Genomic DNA, 19,394 nt, shown 5'->3' on the forward strand with positions numbered 1-19,394 from the left:
AGTCTGAAGCTGAGTATTTTTTAAAATACTGTGAGCCTGAGACAGTAATGGACAGTTTCAACACTTGTAAAACTATGTGTTCAATAGGAAGTTATATGTTTGCATATTCCTTTTCTTGTAGTACAGTTGTACAATCAAAATTTTACTTTCTATTTATCCAGAGAATGTAAGAGGAAATGAGCATTCTATCTTACAATAGAAATAACTTTTTTAAAAAGGGACTAATTTTATTTCTTTGCTAGATTTATTAAAAAAGTTATTTTCCATTCTCCTTGTCATGTATTTCTTTCATTTTATCTAAAAGTTTCCTTTATTCTTCAACCTCAATCTCTTTGTCTTTCAAAAATGCCATATTTGCTTGATGAAACCTCAGGGAAATGGTAATGCTTTGTATTCGCTGGAAGTGGTCACTTGTCTCGTATTTTATTTGGTCATTCAATTTTTGTTTGAGAGAACAGACATGCATGACATTTTGCAATTTTGTCCATTTTTAAATTCAACCCAAAACATGTGTTTCCAACTGCATGACCATTCCATTGACTAGCCCTCCTCATCCCAAGCATCTATCTAAAGTGTTTTTATAATTATCAGTACAGGAGGTGTATGAACTAAAAAAACTTCATTTAGGCTTCATTTATTTAGGTCATCAATGTTAAAGGTTGGTTGATATACTGATTTATTTTTTATGAGTCTCTTTACAGACCATTTTCTCTTTTGAAGGAATGCTGTTAAAGAACTACTTGATCTTATAGAAAAAGCTAGAAATTAATTCAAGCAATCTTTATTGTTATATTCTTTGTCACTCCTCCACTGTTAAAAAGAATCAATTCCAGATATCTTAGTCTATCATTGGAAGACGTTTTAGTTGGTAGTTAAGAAAACTAGTCCATTCTTTAAGTTTTTCATTTTAGAAATAAAGGCATACAATAGGCATATGAAAACTTAAGTGAGATTCTAATTTATTGCAGTCATAGTTTCCACATAAATTCTTTGTCAGTTATTTCATATGCATCAGAAATAACTCGGGCTCCAACATTGCAGTAGATGCTGTAGTTTAAAGCAGGGACATGCAAAACCATACAATAATGAGGCATCTGGGCGCCATACCGTGTCTGTGAAGCCCTGAGTCACAGGAAAGAAACTAGAATAAAATCACTGCTTTTGCAAGAAGGAGGAAATGTACGTGGCATTTTAAGCTGGAAAGAGAAAGTTAATGTTAAAAATTAGCCTTGAGAGGTGGTCATAACATTGCTTACCCAGTTAGGTGATTTGGTGAATATGTTTGTGCAGAAAGGTTTTTCTCTTTCTATAGAATAGATATAGGTCCAGTTAAGTTGACAATAAAAGAAATCACATTGCTCATTGATATTTAATATAGAATTAGGATAGTGTCTATTAGAAAATAAATTGGGAGTAGATTATTTAAAACAGCAGCAGCAGCAGCACTGGTGAAGAAGAACAGCTCTGAGTCATCCTGATGTCAGTTGTCATGAAATGCTTTCCTTATCTTTTGGCCTTCCCCTGTACCCCAGTGGCCATCTCTCACTTTGTGGCCCATTCCTGGTATGCTCCGATTTTATAGTTGAACTCCCAGATTAGATGGTAAGGCCCAGAACAAAGCTCCACCTCTGCATTTGCATATTTATAATGTTAACTAAGCCTCAACTTCAATATAACAGCTGCCAGGATGACTACCGCATTCTCAGTACAGCCTTAATGAAAAGTAATGGAAGAAACCAGCATTTCGTAGAGTGTCTGCCTTGTGCCAGGCAGTGCGCTAGAAGGCTTCGAATGTGATATAAGTATTATTTTAATAATTAATCTAAAGCTCAGAGAGTGTAAGTACTTTACCTGAGATAACACAGCAAGTAAGTGGCAGAACCAGGATTTGCGTCTAGATTTTTGTGATTTCAAAAACCTAGGCATTTTCTTTCTAGGATGTTTCTACTTTATCAATTCAGTTAATTTTATATATATATATATTTTTTTTAAATAAATAAGCAATACTTATAGTATATTAGGTTGGTGCAGAAGTAATCAAAGTTTTTGCCATTGAAAATAATGGCAAAACCGCAATTATTTTTGCACCAACCTAATACATTGTACTTTTCTGTTCATTTCTTCCATTTAATAGCTGTTCATTAGACTTCTCTGAGAAGCTGGTAATACAAAATATTGAACCCTGAATCTACAATTAAACTTTCATTACTGATGTTTAAAAAAGATAATTAGTTGTAACATTAATGTGCGTTGCGGGGCGCAGGGTGGTCGCTCAGAGGCTTTTACTAGAAAAAAACAGTGAATTTGAACCAAGTTCTGCAAATACAAAAATCACTAAGATATAAGCAGTTCTGTGAAGTTTTGCAACCACCTAAAAGGATAATAAAGTTTTCATTCTTTATAACATCAGCATTTGTCCTATTGAAATTAAAGAGTGTGGTCTAAGACAGTCACCGATTCATCCGTTTTCTTTCTGGGCAAATGTGGCATCTTCATTCACTGAGAGAAAAGGGTCATCATTACTTAACTTGGTCAGTTAGATGGGAAAGTTACCAGCGTTTTTGGCTAGGATGGGGAAGCAGTGAGTGAGTAATTCTCTTGGCCTGATTGGACTACTATAAACATAACCTTTCCCCCTCCTCTTCTCAGCGATTTAAAACTAAACAAAATGAAAGTCTGTTTGAAAAGCTTGCTGTTGGTGTCAGAGCCATGGGATTTTAGACCTGGGTTTTCAGGATGCCTGAGCACATGGATCCTCTAACACATATCCCTTCATTCTCTCTACTGAATGTAGCTGATGTTAGGGGAAGTTCTGTGCTGGAGACAGGGAATCTCACAGCACTGGACTCATGGTTTTTTTGTTGTTGTTTTTTAGGCTTTTTTTTAAGTGGTTGGTTTTTGCATGTTAAGAGGATTCTAGACTTCTGGGGTGGGCAGAGTTCCAGTGGCCTGTGAAAGGGAAAAATGAGTGAAGTTTCCTTATGACATGACTCATGTGTTTTTTTCTCATCATTTCTCGTGTTCTACTTTCATCCTGTACACGTATTTGTGATTCAGAGATGTCCTGCAAATGGGGACTGTTGGGTTGGTGCACCACCGGCTGGCTTAAGCATAACTGGAGTTTTTCTGCCCCGCCCTCTTTTCCACAGAGAACCTGCAGTTTTGGAGGATTTGACTTGACAAATCGCTCTCTGCATGTTGGCAGTAATAATTCTGACCCAATGGTGAGTAGCGTTGGAGGAAAGCAAAAGATATGGATTCAGGCGATGAGGCTGACAATAGTTGACCATTGAGCATCTTTGAGAACTGATAGTGGGTACTGTTTTCCTTGGTAATCCTCAGTCACGTTTAGAGAAAAGCTCTATTTCACTCACCTTACGGACTCCACCATTCCACATGGAATGAATAATGACCACTCTCACTGCCGTCTCCTTCCCTGAGTAGCATAGTTCCTTTAGTGCCTTTGCTTCCGGTTTTCTTCAAGTAACAAATCCAGATAAGTCTGGCCTCTGTGGTCTGAGTCATTTTGCACATGGCCTTTTCTTCTTGCTAGTTTCTAGCACGTAACTACGACACACACATAGTGCCATGAAGTGGATCCCTGTGGGTATGTGCTGGCATTTTGGAACACCAGTCTTATTACAGGCCCAGTACCTGGCCCCGCATGGCCTATACTAAGCCTAGGGTTTTGTGGTCTGGGGTGTCCTGGAGTGAACTTAGTCTCCGTGGGACCAAAGCAGACCAGACCGCTCAGGGATCTGGTGTCAGGCCCAGGTGTCTGCCCCTCAGACCTGCTTTGGGGTCATAGTCCAGGGACAGGCCACCACAGTGGCACACAAGTTTTGTTCCCTGAAGTTTGTTTTCTCAGACCCCAAGGGTGAAGGTGAGTCCTTTTTTTTTTTTTTTTTTTTTTTTTTTGAGACGGAGTCTCGCTTTGTACCCAGACTGGAGTGCAGTGGCACAATCTTGTCTTGTCGGCAATCTTGTCTCACTGCAACCTCCGTCCCAATGTAGCAGTTCTCCTGCCTCAGCCTCCCAAGTGGCTGGGATTACGGGCATATGCCACCATGCCCAGATAATTTCTGTATTTTTAGTAGAGGTGGGGTTTCTCCATGTTGACCAGGCTGGTCTTGAACTCCTGACCTTGTGATCCACCCGTCTTGGCCTCCCAAAGTGCTGGGATTATAGGCGTGAGCCACCACGCCCAGCCTTTGGTGAGTCTTATATATAGTTTAGTTTGTCCTTTGCATTGTGTCATAAAACTGTAAAATGAAGATTTCGTGTTTCATATTTGTTATGATCATGGGTCAGCTAAAATACCCACCTAGGATGTATATGAAATGTTTTGAAAATTTCCTGGAAGAGATTTAAACTATTTTATTTGGCTATCAAATTATATTGATTCTTAAGCCAATAGTTTTCTGCTGTCAATCTTTTTTAGAAATGAGAGAAAATATGATTTGTTTTCTTTCTCAGAGAAAAGTTTGTTTAAAAAAAAATGCAAACTAGAATGAGAGATGACCACAATCTAGTTTGTTAAGAGAGAAATGTACACACTGAGCGCTATAGTGATGGAAATCCAATCAGATGTTGCTCTTCTAACGAGTGAGCTTAACCATTTGTTCTAACCTCTTTCTCAGGGCAATTCAGTTGTATTATCCTCTCTTCTCCCTCATTGCTGGGATTACATGAACATAGTAAATCACTTTTTTTTTTTTTTGGAGATGGAGTCTTACTCTGTTGCCCAGGCTGGAGTGCAGTGACGCGATCTCGGCTCACTGCAAGCTCCGCCTCCCGGGTTCACGCCATTCTCCTGCTTCAGCCTCCCGAGTAGCTGGGACTACAGGCGCCTGCCACCACGCCCAGCTAATTTTTTGTATTTTTAATAGAGACGGGTTTCACCGTGTTAGTCAGGGTGGTCTCGATCTCCTCACCTCGTGATCCACCCGCCTCAGCCTCCCAAAGGTAAATCACTCTTTACTGATGAAATGCAGTCCCCTTGGGTGTTAAAAATAGCAGGAAAAATGTAACCTGATAAGGATGTACTAAAAGTAAGTAAAATAAAAACTGACTCACATCCCACTGTCAGCAAACAAACAAAAAACCCTATAGTCAATAAGCTTTCATTTTTAATCAAAGAGATAAATAACAGCACAGAGTTAACACAAGAAAAACTTAAAGATCCTGAGGAATGCCCATATTTCTGAGAGCTAGGACAGTAATGGTTTAAATAATAAAACCTGTCCTTCATCTTTTGCGACCAACAATACTTGCAACATTTTGTTTTACAGGGTAAAGAAGGAGACTTTGTGTACAAAGAAGTCATCAAATCACCTACTGCCTCTCGCATCTCTCTTGGGAAAAAGGTGAAATCAGTCAAAGAGACAATGAGAAAGAGAATGTCTAAAAAATACAGCAGCTCTGTGTCTGAGCAGGTATGTAGCTACCTGGTAGAATGTTCCCTTGGTTCTTCCTGACAAGAAAAGCTGAGGATGGCCCACCAGAGATTTTAAATGGTGCTAAATATACATATTCCTTGGCATTAACCTGCTCCAAGTCCGTGCTTTATTCACATAGAGAAATATTGTATTCAGCACACATTTATTAAGCACTTTGGGCTGTTCAGCACCGTGCTTGGCGCTGGGGAATACAAAATATAGGACTTGCCTTCTATGTACAGACAAGAGAAAAAGACATGTAAAGAAATGGTTACTCTTCAGTGCAACAGGCATTGTAAATTTGAATGCAAAGGAAGCATTTTATTTCCTAAACTATGCCTTGCTACAGAATGGATGTTACCAGAATCAAACCTAAAACTTTTTTTTTGAACAGCAGACTTGTCGATCATAGCATAAGTTGTTCTAGAAGCACATAGCCAGTCTAAGAAATAAACTCGGAGTTCTTCCTGGGTACCAGACTTTGGTAATAATGTTTCAGAGCGGGGTGTTTTCCCTCATTTGCCCTATCTGTAGCCATGAAGAAAGGTATCACACAATAGATTTTTCCCCCCTAGATCTATAATTTTGTTGCTAGAAAAATGACTGTTTCTGTCTTAATTGCATGGGTGGCGGGAGTAAAGACAGTTGGAGAGCTTGGCCTCAAGGTAATTATGACCATTCAATTTTCAAGACACTCTCCTCCGGCACCTGTACAGCATTCATTTTGTAGCCTGTTGAAGTACCTGTGTATGAGCTGGTTGTCTGCTTGAAATATGTAGGTAATGCAGTTTATCTGCCAAATAAAAACAGCAGTGAAAGCAGACATTTTTGCTCAGCTGCTGCTCTCTGGTGGGCACAGTGAGCTAAAACCAAGCATCGCCCCTATGCGAATAACAGCACCACCAGCCTGCCACCCGCCTCACTTGATTCAAACAATGCCTGCATGGCAGCTTCAGTTGATTACAGTGATTCTCATGGGGAAGGGGTGAGAGGGTATCATTTTGCTCCCCCATGCACCCCAGGGCAATGTCTTTCAATGGTCAGACTGGGTTGAGATGAAGTGGAGTAGATATTGCTGACATCTAGAGCAGCAGTGCCCAGTCATTTTGCACCAGGGACTGGTTTTGTGGAAGGCAGTTTTTCCACAGAGCTGGGTGGTGGTTTCGGGATGATTCACGTGCATTACATTTATTGTTCACTTTATTTCTATTGTTATTACATTGTAATATATAATAAAGTAATTATACAACTTACCATAATGTAGAATCAGTGGGAGCCTGAGCTTGTTTTCCTGCAACTAGATGGTCCCATCTGGGGTGATGGGAGACAGTGACAGATCATCAGGCATTAGATTCTCATAAGGAGTCTGCAACTTAGATGCCTCATGTGCACAATTCACAACAGGATTCATGCTCCTATGAGAATCTAATGCCACTGCCGATCTGATAGGAGGTGGAGCTCAGACAGTAATGCGAGTAATGGAGAGTGGCTGTAAAAACAGATGAAGCTTGGCCTACTCACCCGCCACTCACCTCCTGCTGTGCGGCCCACTTCTTAACAGGCCACAGACGGGTTCTGGTCCATGGCCCGGGAGTTGCGGAATGCTGATCTAGAGGATAGAGGCCAGGGACACTGCCAAACATCTTAGCATGGACAGGACGGCCCCCACAGCAAAGAACTGTCCATCCAAAATGATCAGTGCTCAGGCTCAGAAACCGTGGCTTATTAGACCTGCAGGAGATGCTGGACTGCCTTCAGTGTGTCTTATCCACGATTGTTTTCTGTATTCTTTTCATTCTCTTGTCCCTATGGATGAGGGAGTGATAGTGGTTCTGTATTTCTTCCCAGCAATGAAGCAGTCAGCATGCTAGTGAAAGCATGATAGTAATTTAAAGCATTTTATTAAGTTTGCTTTTCCCCCAAATTGAAACAGCCACTAAAACTCTTCAGCTTATGTTCAAAGAGGTTTTATGCTTTATGAATCATAAGCATAGAATTTTAATATCATTTTGACGTTTTTCAGTAATGTTACTACCATATAGCAATCTTACGTGCTTAGTTCTATTTTTTTAAGGCAGTCATTTCACATAAGTTAAGGAATAAAAGAAATAACTGATCATTATAAATTTCCTGTAAAGCAAAAATAATGGAAGGTTTTGTGTGGTTGGTTTTTTTGTTTTTGTTTCGAGACAGAGTCTCACTCTGTCACCCAGGCTGGAGTGCAATGGTGTGGTCTTGGCTCACTGCAACCTCCGCCTCCTGGGTTCAAGCAATTCTCCCACCTCAGCCTCCCGAGTAGCTGGGACTACAGGCACGTGCCACCATACCCAGCTAATTATTGTATTTTTAGTAGAGATGGGGTTTCACTACATTGGCCAGGCTGGTCTCGAACTCCTGACCTTGTGAACCACCCACCTTGGCCTCCCAAAGTGCTGGGATTACAGGCATGAGCCACCGCGCCCACCTTGTGTGTTTTTTAATAAAAACTTTTGAATAAATATACAAACCATTATGGCAGGGATATTTGTTTTCTCTGATACTGCTATATGCCCAGTACCTGGAATAGTGCCTGTTATTGTAGGTAATTAATAAACATGTGATGAATAAATTAATAATTTTAAAAAGCATTTGAAAATATATCAGAGATCCACATTTACTATTGCTGTTTTTCAAACTGCATGCTTTTTTCAGAAGCATTACAGAAGAATTTGATGGGAAAAAAATCACATTTTATGATGCAGAAAGGAGGAATGAGTTTTTTTTTTTTTTAAAGGAATTCATACTTTGGAGCTTCAGTGACTTCCTAATAATGTCAACTTTAGTTTTCTTTGTTGTTTTTGAGGTCGCTTGCTCACTTTCCTCACATTGAAAGCGCTAATGTGTGTTGGATCAGAGACTACTGTTGCTGATGTCCTCAGATGTTTATAGGGCCTGTGGAACTGTGTTAAGGCCCTTCTGATGATTCGGCAGCATGCAAATAGCAGGTTGCGTTTAGTTGGTTTTGTGTTCATGTGGCTGTGGCCATGTGTAATATGCCAGAGACTTTTCTATTTTGGCAAGTAAACAATTCTCACTGCAGACTTTCTGAAGTGTGACATCGTGTATTGATATAGCACCATGAATCAGATAAGCATGCTATGCTCAAATGTGCAAATGAGGAGCCGCTGAGAGGGTAATACTTAGCTACCCAAAATGCAGAAAGTACTGCTGAGTCACTCCCATCAGGATTCTGGTCTGAAAGAGACTCCCAGCTTTTTACTGACAGCACTTTAGAAAAGTGAAAGAAGCTAAGACTTTAGAGTGACATACGGAAATGTTATTGTAGACTGGAAAATAGTATGTTTGCTGTCTATTTGGGTTTTAATTTTGAATTTCTTTAGCCAATGCCAATAATTTGTATAAAGAGAAACATAAGAATCTTGCCAATTTTTCCCCCAAGGAGTATACTTTTTTAAAAGTGCAAATGTTTCCTATCCAAGTAGATTAAATATCCTCTGACTGCACTTCCAGGTATTCCATTAATCATGGATTGTACTTGATCTACATTTGAAGTCCAGCCTTGCTACTGGGCTTTTGTGTGTGCTGAGTCTCTAAGCCTTTAAGTATTTTGTCTGTGTGGTAGATAGATTTTTTTTTTTTCTTGGAGATTTCAAGAATATCTACATGAGAATGAGAAATAATATTTGAGTGGTTAATAAATAGTAACATTGTCCATAACTTTAAAGTAAGCAAGGATATAGGTTTAAAAGGAGGAGAATATTGGTTATAGAATCAAATATGAGTGTAGATTGATTTCATTGATTTCATTGAAGACCAAGTCACTGAGAATTACAAAACAACAGCTGTGCACTCTGATGAACTTCTTCATTTTGTTGAAACCCATGGCAGGATTCGGGCCTCGATGGAATGCCTGGCTCCCCTCCGCCTTCACAGCCTGACCCTGAACACTTGGACAAGCCCAAGCTCAAGGCCGGGGGTTCCGTAGAAAGTCTTCGCAGTTCTCTGAGTGGGCAGAGCTCCATGAGTAAGTCTAGTTTGTCATTGTAGATTATTGTCTTTGGAGTTAATATGTGACATATACTGAGCACTAGGTTCAGGCAATTTTAAGGTGAATAAGACCAAGTCCTGCCCTTCAGGTGCTATTAGAGAACCGGACCTGCAAACTCTCTGGACTCAGAGTCGTGTCTGGTTATTAGTAGACATGCAGCAGCAGCAGCCCAAAAGAGGAGGTGATGCATTTTGATCAGAGACAACAGGGAAAGCATCTCAGAAGAAGGATCTAGAGAGCAGGGGGATAAGCCAGGGAGACGAGCACATGCAGGTGACCAGCGAAATAAAGGGTGTGGGGAAGGGAGGGAATTTTATATGTGACTGATACATTCGGGCCAATGGTAGTTGGAGTTGGCTGAATGGTAGGAAGGAAAAGATCAACTTTTTATTTTATTTTTATTTTTAATTTTATTTTTTGAGATGGAGTCTCACTGTCTCCCAGGCTGGAATGCAGTGTTGTGAGCTCAGCTCACTGCAACCTTCGCCTCCCTGGCTCAAGGGATCCTCCTCCTGCCTCAGCCTCCCGAGTAGCTGCACTACAGAGGCATGCCACCACACCTGGCTAATTTTGTTGCAGAGATGGGGTTTTGCCACATAGCCCAGGCTGATGGAACTCCTGGACTCAAGCAGTCCGCCCACCTCAGCCTCCTAAAGTGCTGGGATTATAGGCATGAGCCACCGTGCCCCGAGATCAAATTTAAGCCTACCACTAAGTTCTTACCCTTTTGGGCACATGATATAACCACTCTGAATTTGTTTCCTCATCTGTAAAATGGTTCGAAAGAGTGTGCATTACCACTGAGAGGTCACAAATGTTCAGAGCAGAGTCTAGTGACTGGTCCTGCAGTGTCCTCCACACGGGAGCCTCGGTGCCACATGGATTCCCAGGTCTTGAGGGTAACTTGCTGTGAGTTCCCTGTCCAGTGAGGAACTGAGGGATACCACTCGGAGAATTCATAACTGGGCCCTGCCCTGGTCCTGACAGAGGGTTGTGGCTCAATGCTTCCTTTCTCTGGGCCTTCGTTTCCTAATCTGCCTTACCTTCAATACCTTTCTGCTTTGCTGGGTGGGAAATCTGTATCTACCCTTGTTCTTCCTCTGTTTCCTGTACAGGTGGTCAAACAGTGAGCACCACCGATTCCTCAGCCAGCAACCGGGAAAGCGTCAAGTCGGAAGATGGGGATGACGAAGAGCCGCCTTACCGAGGCCCGTTCTGCGGGCGTGCCAGGGTGCACACCGACTTCACCCCCAGTCCCTATGACACAGACTCACTCAAGCTCAAGGTATGTCTCTCCCTGGCCTCAGAGCAGCTAACTGGGCTCTTCCTTTTCTCTAGGAGGCTTTCTTTCCTCCTTACTGTTGAATGCTGGACTACTGTGGTATAGACGGGACAGTATCTTGGCTACCTCGATCACTGGTCTCCTCTGTAGTGAAAAACAGAACAAGAACCAGCCAGCCCTCGCGGCCGAGGGAGGGTCTCGTGTTAATCCCTGGGTTATCATCACTTCACCCCTCTGACCTCAGCTTCCCTCTAGAATTCCTACTGCACACCCTCGCTCTCCCCACCAGCTCCTGCTCCACACACGTGGTTTCTATGTTTTCTCCATCTGAAGAAAGATTTCTGCCTTCTGTGTGCTCAGAGATACCTTTATGGGACAGATGGGGTTCCACCAAGTGTGTGCAGCCATGACAGGGCCAGAATTGACACTGGGTAGGACAGGTGGGAAGTGCCTTCTCCAAGAAGTGGGAGCCCTCTGAGGAGGGAAGACGTGCAGAGCGCCAGGTGGGCAGCCTGGCTGAGGGCACCAGAGGCACCCCAGGCACCCCTGGTTCTGCAGGGCAAGAGGGCGGAGGGGCTGTGACCAAGGGCCTGTGTGGAATTCCGTACAGTCGGAGACACCTGTCTGGCCTCTGCTGAGCTCACAGTCACATCCTGTGCGGCTCACTCAGAGGGGTGACTTGTGGGACCCCGATTCTGGCCTTTGTGGCATCTTCACTTCTGCATGACCTGTGTATCTGACAGACTTATGATCTGTACGTTCGTGGAATGTACCTAATGGACAGATCTTTGCTCCCTGGGCCACAGAAAGGAGACATCATTGATATCATCAGCAAGCCGCCCATGGGGACCTGGATGGGGCTGCTGAACAACAAAGTCGGCACATTCAAGTTCATCTACGTGGACGTGCTCAGCGAGGACGAGGAGAAGCCCAAGCGCCCCACCCGGAGGCGGCGGAAAGGAAGACCGCCCCAGCCCAAGTCTGTGGAGGATCTCCTGGATCGGATTAACCTAAAAGTCAGTCGCTTTGGATTCTCGTCACATGCTACTACCTCACTGCCTTTTTCTCTCCTACACTGAGCAAGGGAGGGCATTTTTAGGGTAGGGTTGGGGCTGATCTGTGTGGTCCAGTAAGGTCGGCTCATTACTGTGATCAGCATCCATTCCACAGAAAGAGTTACCAGTTTTCTAACACTGCCCTTGACCTCAGCTATGGGTGATAGCATAAGTCCCAGATCCAACCTTGCTGCTGGAAGAGCTATAGGCAGAAACTCCTGGCACCTTGATCACAGCTAGCTCCACAGGGGCCACGAGGAAACTCCATGCCCACCTCCCTCCCACCATCACTCCCAGCATCTACTAGTGTGAGTCTGCAATGAGAGATTACGTTTCCTCTTTGCAAAACTCTTGATCCTGAGGAATTAAATGCTGGATTTTAATAACTCTGTAAATGGAGGAGGCGTCTCCTCTGTTGTGGGCTCTGTGGAGTTAAAGGAATTAGCTCTTATCAAGAGTACAATTATAGTGCAAGCCTGCGGAATCCATCACAGCCTGCAATGTACATCTTCCTAATCCATGATTAATAAAACACCCTGCTTGCCTACTAAGCCAGAGGACTGGGATGTTCAGGATCCATTGCAAAGGATACTTTCTCATCTTTTGATTAGCATGAAGATGACTATGAGAACAGTGTGGGGGTTGCAGGCTAGTTGTTGGCGGTGTTATCACGTGGCTGGGCTGGCTGACTCCCTTCTGTCTTCCTTCTCCCTCTCACAGGAGCACATGCCCACTTTCCTGTTCAATGGATATGAAGATTTGGACACCTTTAAGCTGCTGGAGGAGGAAGACTTGGATGAGTTAAATATCAGGGACCCGGAACACAGAGCTGTTCTCTTGACAGCGGTGGAGCTGTTACAAGAGTATGACAGTAAGTCCCTGAACACACAGAGGTGTTCCCTGTGAGGTCCGCCACAGCAGGCCCCACGTATGCCGCCAGTATGTGCTTAGGTCCCTGGAGTCGCTTATTCTGTCCTCTTATTTCACAAGCCAAGGTCAAATTGCACAAAGACGTAAATTCCCAGGGCAGACGTGGGAACAAAAGAAAACCTCATGTGCCGCCGCTGCCTTTCCAGGCACGTTTCTAGGTGATAGTTGAAGAGGGTTCTGTACCAAGTGTCTGCAAGAATGGAATTACCGTTTGGGGAGACTCCACTTGCAGTACTCTTGAGATGTGCGGCCTCCAGCAGGCCATTGGGACAGCTGAGCACAAAAGCGACTGACCAGCTGGGAGGTTTTCGCCCAGCTAAGGATTGACTGCTTCTCAGAGCACACGAGGAGTTGTGTTCTTATTGAACAGACTGGTTTGTGAATAAATGAAATTCATCAGCTTTCGTTAAAGGAGGAGATGTCTCTCCCCAGTGAATATGTAGAGCAGAGAATTCCGTATCGATTGGCTTGCAAATTCCTAACCTAAATGACAGCTTATTTTTACAGCCTGTGAGCAGAATCGTCGGTGATTTGAATATACCATATCCTTTGCTCCATTAACTCGGTCTTATCTTGCTCTGTATTCTTCAATCTGCCATCAGAAATATTCCTGAAATCATTCATCTTAAAGGAGTATCCTTTCTAGTTACTGAATTCAAATGCGTTTTCCTTCAAGGACTCTGCTTCAGGGATATCAGTAGCTAATAGCATTTCTGTTGCTGAAAGACACACCAAAACCATGGTTAATGGTGAAATGTATCAGGCCTGAGAAATACAGAAGCAAGTGTCATTAGGTGAAATTCACTTCTGCTAAATAGGCAGTCCCTCTAAATGAACTGATAAGCTAGAGAAACACACACCATCAGATAGATGTCTGAGCCTAAGATAAACAGGCTGCCTTCAGGGATAGATTTGGAGACAATTGTGATTCATAGTTAATATCACTTTATAAAGGGCAGTGTTAACATTTTTTTAAGTATTTGAATCCCAAGAGACACGTTGGGTCTGTGGCCAGGTTGTGTGTAAAGAGCCTGCACAGTAACTGGTGTAGCCTACAAGCTCAATTAGTATGAATCAATATTAAATCATCTGTTGTCCTGAATCACATCTGCCGAGTAACATAGCCCACTTGCTTTTCCTCAGTCACCAAGAACAGCTGGGTTTTTTTTGTTGTTGTTATTTTATTTTGGTTTGTTTTGTTTTTGAGACAGAATTTTGCTCTCGTTGCCCAGGCTGGAGTGCAGTGGCGCAATCTTGGTTCACTGCAACCTCCATCTCCCGGGTTCAAGCCGTTCTCCTGCCTCAGCCTCGCGAGCAGCTAGAATTGCAGGCATGCACCACCACACCCGGCTAATTTGTGTATTTTTAGTAGAGATGGAGTTTCACCATGTTGGCCAGGCTGGCCTCAAATTCCTGACCTCAGGTGATCTGCCCACCTCGGCCTCCCAAAGTGCTGGGATTACAGGCGTGAGCCTCCACATGCAACCAACAACCGGTTTATACGTACTCTCCATTACATTTCCTTTATCTTCCACAGCTTTGGAGGAGAAAAGCTAACTCCTGAGTGTAAGGCAGGAATCTGTGCTTAGATTCTTCCATGCCATGTTGGTTGGCTCAGACCTGTCGTTCCTCCTGGGATCACATCCTGAGATTTTTGTACCAGGGAGCATTTTGTAGGAGGGTATGGCTATCCATCAGGTTGCTAACCTGGAAGGTGAAGGAGACCTCTTTGCCTCTTCAAACATTCCATTATGGATCTATTCTGCTCTGTTGTTTAGGACTTCCCTGGTATATAAAGTTGTGCTTCCTTTTATTGGTTCCAAAACAAAGGCTTCAGGGTTCCAGAGGTACCCATCAGTGCCAAGAGTCAGGGTCCAGACTTTTCCTAGCATTATAGGATTTTACATCCAACACAGTTAAAGTCATCATGGCTAAGAAGTAGTGCCTCTAACTGATAACTTAGAGAAACATGATAGGTTCCTGTCAAACCAAACTTCTGTACACTAGAGAGATGCAGAGGTCTATTGAGATCTTTGAAGATATGTAGGGATCTTGAAAGGTTTCTAGCTTAGCCATCACTGAGAGCAAAAAGTACATTTCCAGCACTACTTGGAAGTCACACCTGTCCAGCCTCCCTCAAAGCGTGGGGAAAATGCCAGCCTTCATATGGGAACCCCATTGGGAAAAGACTCCGATTGTCAGATGGCTGCTCCTTACACCAAGCCCAGACCCACTATCTTCGGTCTGGCAAATGAAAGTGTCTTACAAATTGCTAAAAGAATTTTTACTTGTTGTAAAGTACATTATAATCTAAAGTTTACTGTCTTAGCCATTTCTAAGTATAAATGATAACTTGTATAAGAATTCTAATTTAGGAATTATTTCAAACATGCAGAAAAGTACAGGGAAAAAGAAAACAAACATACACATGTACATGCTGAAGTTAATGTTTTGCCATATTTTCTTCATTTCTTACATTTTAAGAAATATGGCGTAAGCCCATGGAAAGTCCTGCTTTCAGAGACTCCCATTCCCTTCTCTTCTTTCCCAAGGTAACTGCTCCCCAGGCAATGGTATGTGCCCTTGGGTACCACTACCTTTTGATGTTGGAATATTCATAGGTGTCTTAGCATATTCTCTCCCTGTGTGTGTGGGGTGGGGAGGGGGGCAGGGTTGGTGAGGCTGGAGGCAGAGAGAGCTTAGCCCAAGCAGAGCCCCTTCAGGTCAAAGTTCAGGTCATGCTCAAATGGGGTTTCAGCCTCACAACCTCGCACTTTGCTGTGATTTGACTATGAGAATTTTCAGGGTTCTAGCTCATCTTCTCTCTTATCTTTTGTACCTAGTATCTTTTGTACCAATGCTAAGAAGTGTGGGAAAAGGTCATGGTCCTGATTCTGCACTACAGAGGAGAGGCACCTCACCTCTTTTTCTCTTCTCCCTAATAAAGACAGTGATTCTAGCCCCCTTCCTTATGCCTCATGGGTCTATAAATAGAACTGTGGTTTTCAGGTGACAGATGGATCCCCTCCCTCTCCAAAATAATTTCAGGTATCCTGCTGTGTCTGGTGAGGCTGGGGTCCCCAGATATGCAGGCACAGCACACATTTCCATGCTGCGGCAGGAGCAGGTCTCCTGTGTTCCTCCCACCGGCCAGCACTCTGGAGTCTGTTTTGGCCGCTGTGGTGCACTGAACCGTGTCACCAGGGACAGAGTACACTGACTCCTCTCCCTGGGTTGTAATGGATAGCGCAAAGCCCTCATTTTATAAGCATCATTTTTCTAAATAACATGCTAGGCTAGAACAAAGGCCACTGCAAAGCCACAGGCTCTTCCACACAGTGAGGACATCGCTCTAGAATGTTCCACTTTTAGGCGGTCGGGGGGGACAGTATTTGCTCTTGTGCTTCCAATTAGTTAATTTTTCATTCGTCATTTTAAAAGTAGCACTCTTAATTTGGGATTCTAATTGAGGGACTTACACTGCCACGATCTCTGCTGTGGTTGGGGCTGTAAAATGCTTTCCCTGTGAGAAATGCAAGCAGGAAGTGGTGAATGGACAGCTGGAGAGCTGCCAGAGCCTTCCGCCTCCCCACATTTTTATTTTGATGACCTGAGAAAAGGCATCACATTTCTGGTTTATTGATTTCTTTTTTTCTTTGTGTATGTGGTTGGAGTGGGGGAGTAGGTGGGGGATGAAAAGAGAGGAAAATAAAGCGATTCATCACTGCAACTAGCTATTTTATGTAGAAAATGTTTTCTTGGTTTCTGTTTTATGTGACCAAGCACTTTGCATAATAATGCAAAGATGATCTGCGTGTAACCTCAGTGTCCCATGTAAGGCTCCACGTGCCCTTTCTACAACATGCCGGCCGATACTTCTGGGTTGTTGAAGACCCTCACAGCTTTCCACGTGATTTCCTTGGGGCAGATTCACTCAACAGAAGTGTCTGATGCTGCTCTTGATTTTTTCCTCTCCTCCAGCTTTGTTGAGGCTCAATTGACAAATAGTGATGCTTCTCTTTAAAAGCCTTCCTTAGAATGAGGTCTTCCTTTTTTTTTTTCCTTTATTTTATTATTATTTTTATTTATTTCAATAGCTTTGGGGGTATAAGTGGTTTTGGGTTACATGGATGAATTATATAGTGGTAAATTCTGAGATTTTACTGTACCCATCACCTGAGTAGTATACATTGTACCTAATATGTAGTTTTTTATTCCTAGACTCCCCCTACCCTTCCCCTTCTGACTCTCTAAAGTCCATTGTATCGCTTTGTATGCCTTTGTGTGCTTATAGCTTAGCTGCTACTTACAAGTGAGACCATGTGGATTTTGGCTTTCTACTCCTGTGTTACTTCACTTAGAATAATGGCCTCCAGGTCCATCCAAATTGCTGCAAGGACATTATTTCATTCCTCTTCATGGCCAAGTAGTATTCCATGGTGTATATAGAGGCACTGCATTTTCTTTATCCACTCGGAATGAGGACGTTCAGCTTTCGGTCATCCATTTATCTATACCAGCAACCATGTATCTGTTACTCAGCTTCCAAGTTTGAGGGTTTCCTAAGCTTTCCCCAGCTTTTACTTATATGCAGGAGACAGAAGTGTGCTGGCACAAGACAAAGGGAGAAGCAGAAAAGAAAGAGCAACCACTAACTTATCCCAAACAACAAAAATAAAAGAAGATTTGCCACTGGCCTCTCAGTTTTGGGGTTTGTGCCTCGTCTTGCCAGCCTTACTCTTGCTGAGCTAATAGAAGAGCCCTCAGCGCATGTCCCTGAGGGCTAAGAATGCTCCTAAATGCTAATAAAATTTATTTCATTTGACACTTTAATATTAGCTCCCAAATTTGGAAAGTTGGCAACACAACTATCTTCCAGCACAAGTTTTATACATCTCCAAAAAACGTATGACCCAATCTCACCTTGTGCATGGGGCGTTTATTCTCTGTTTGCTTCTCCTCGATGGTGCCATCACTCAGAAGGGACTGGGAGCCCCACTGCCGAAACAGCACTCTGCCTTTCTCCTTTCCTCATAGCCCCAAGGCCGGAGTTGGCGTAACTTAAAAGCTTCTGTTTGCGTAACTTAAAAGGTGTCAACATATTCCAACTGTGTGCTCTCTCCAAACTTATCTTTGTGCAATGAATACTTTATTGGAAGAAAAGTTGTGATCCCACTAGTTCATTTTGATCTCATCTATTTTAAGATAAATTGTTCTCTTCCAAAAGCTCAGGGCAGTATCTGAAGATAAAGTCGAGATCTGTTGACTCTGAAATCTCTGCTTTTCACTCCCCTTGTTGATTTCGTGCTGTGTTCTCTCCTCTAGGTAACAGCGACCAGTCAGGATCCCAGGAGAAGCTGCTCGTTGACAGCCAGGGCCTGAGTGGATGCTCACCCCGAGACTCAGGATGCTACGAAAGCAGTGAGAACCTGGAAAACGGTAGTGTCAGCATGAGTTGCTGGGAACCTGCTTTGACAATTACTGATTTCAAAGCACGATTTTCTGCAAAAGGACGATTCTATTCCTATCATGCACTCAGCAATCATCTTTTCCTTTCTGACCTCTATACCATTCTAGTCCAAGTTAGCCTCCCTATCTGTTCTCCTGGCTGCTGGGTGAGGTTAATAAATTCCGTGTAAAATACCTGCAGCCGTAAAACCTAAATTGTGTGTCTCCTATGCCCTTTTCTTTACGCAATAAACACCAACATTGGAGTGTTGGGAGCTATTAGGTCCATGAGGAAAACAGTGTGCCAGGTAGACCATCCATCAGGGTTACACCAGCAGCAGTGTGTTAAACGCCTCGGCTGCACGGCCTGAGTGTCGAGGCAGTTACTGCAGGAGAGAAGGATGGGATGGCCACGTGTCTTGTTTGTGGCCTCTCTGCACAGCCAGTCAGGAAGTAATCAGTATGAAATTTCCGAAAACGTACGTGTCTCAAACAGAAGAGGAGTTTTAAGTGGTATGGGGTCAGGTGGGCAAAACGTTACTATGGATGGCTCTGTGGTTTCCTGTTGTGACCCCAGAATTCCCATTGTAGCAAGATGAGAAACAGTGGTAAGAGGCTCACGCTGCCACCGTCACCTAAATCACTGTCAAACTCTTGAAGGCCGTCACAAAAAATGCCTGGGTTTGATAGTTTTTAGCAGCCATTGGAATCCTATGTAGTAGCCCATGTGTTAAGATGTTTGCTGAGCACCTCCTAAAGCAAACTTCTTAAAACTCCAGGCTGTACTTTATTAGTGGGTTGTGAAAGCAGTTTAGTGGGTCATGGACAGCAGTTTTGTAAGACAAAATAGAATACAAAATATCAGAGAGCATCCTCTAAGATAAAGGGTTAGTATTGTTAGCACTGTCACTTGTAATCCTTGTTTCAGTTATGTCTGTGTGTGTGTTTGCGCTTGTGTGCATGCATGTGTGTGTGTACTACATGTTGAATGTAAAATGTATTTCTTACTGGGAATCATGGGAAAAAATAGTTTGAGAGCCATTGTGGGCACCAGAACTAGGGCTAAGGAAAGGAAAGTGGGTGTCTAGGATGCAAACCCTAAGCGTGCTCACTCTCGGGTATCAGCCCTGCACTCATGTGGCTCTGGGCGGTCACCTCCTTAGAGTGTGTCCTCCGGGCACCTTGTTTGCCTC

At 43.2% G+C, this 19,394-nt stretch overlaps 1 protein-coding gene across 10 annotated transcripts in view; it reads left to right on the forward strand.

Moving 5' to 3' along the window:
- LOC105488993 (SAM and SH3 domain containing 1) overlaps positions 1–19,394 on the forward strand; it is a 350,928-nt gene that overhangs the window by 321,360 nt on the left and 10,174 nt on the right. For all 10 annotated transcript variants that reach the window (XM_071096570.1, XM_024795158.2, XM_024795154.2 and 7 more), the window contains 7 exons: positions 3,150–3,224; positions 5,292–5,435; positions 9,327–9,462; positions 10,602–10,771; positions 11,575–11,784; positions 12,544–12,694; positions 18,079–18,192. In XM_071096570.1, coding sequence (XP_070952671.1) covers positions 3,150–3,224; positions 5,292–5,435; positions 9,327–9,462; positions 10,602–10,771; positions 11,575–11,784; positions 12,544–12,694; positions 18,079–18,192 — 1,000 coding nt within the window. The remainder of the gene's footprint in view (positions 1–3,149; positions 3,225–5,291; positions 5,436–9,326; positions 9,463–10,601; positions 10,772–11,574; positions 11,785–12,543; positions 12,695–18,078; positions 18,193–19,394) is intronic.

This window comes from Macaca nemestrina, chromosome 5, assembly GCF_043159975.1.
Source record: "Macaca nemestrina isolate mMacNem1 chromosome 5, mMacNem.hap1, whole genome shotgun sequence".
Lineage (NCBI taxonomy): Eukaryota > Metazoa > Chordata > Mammalia > Primates > Cercopithecidae > Macaca > Macaca nemestrina.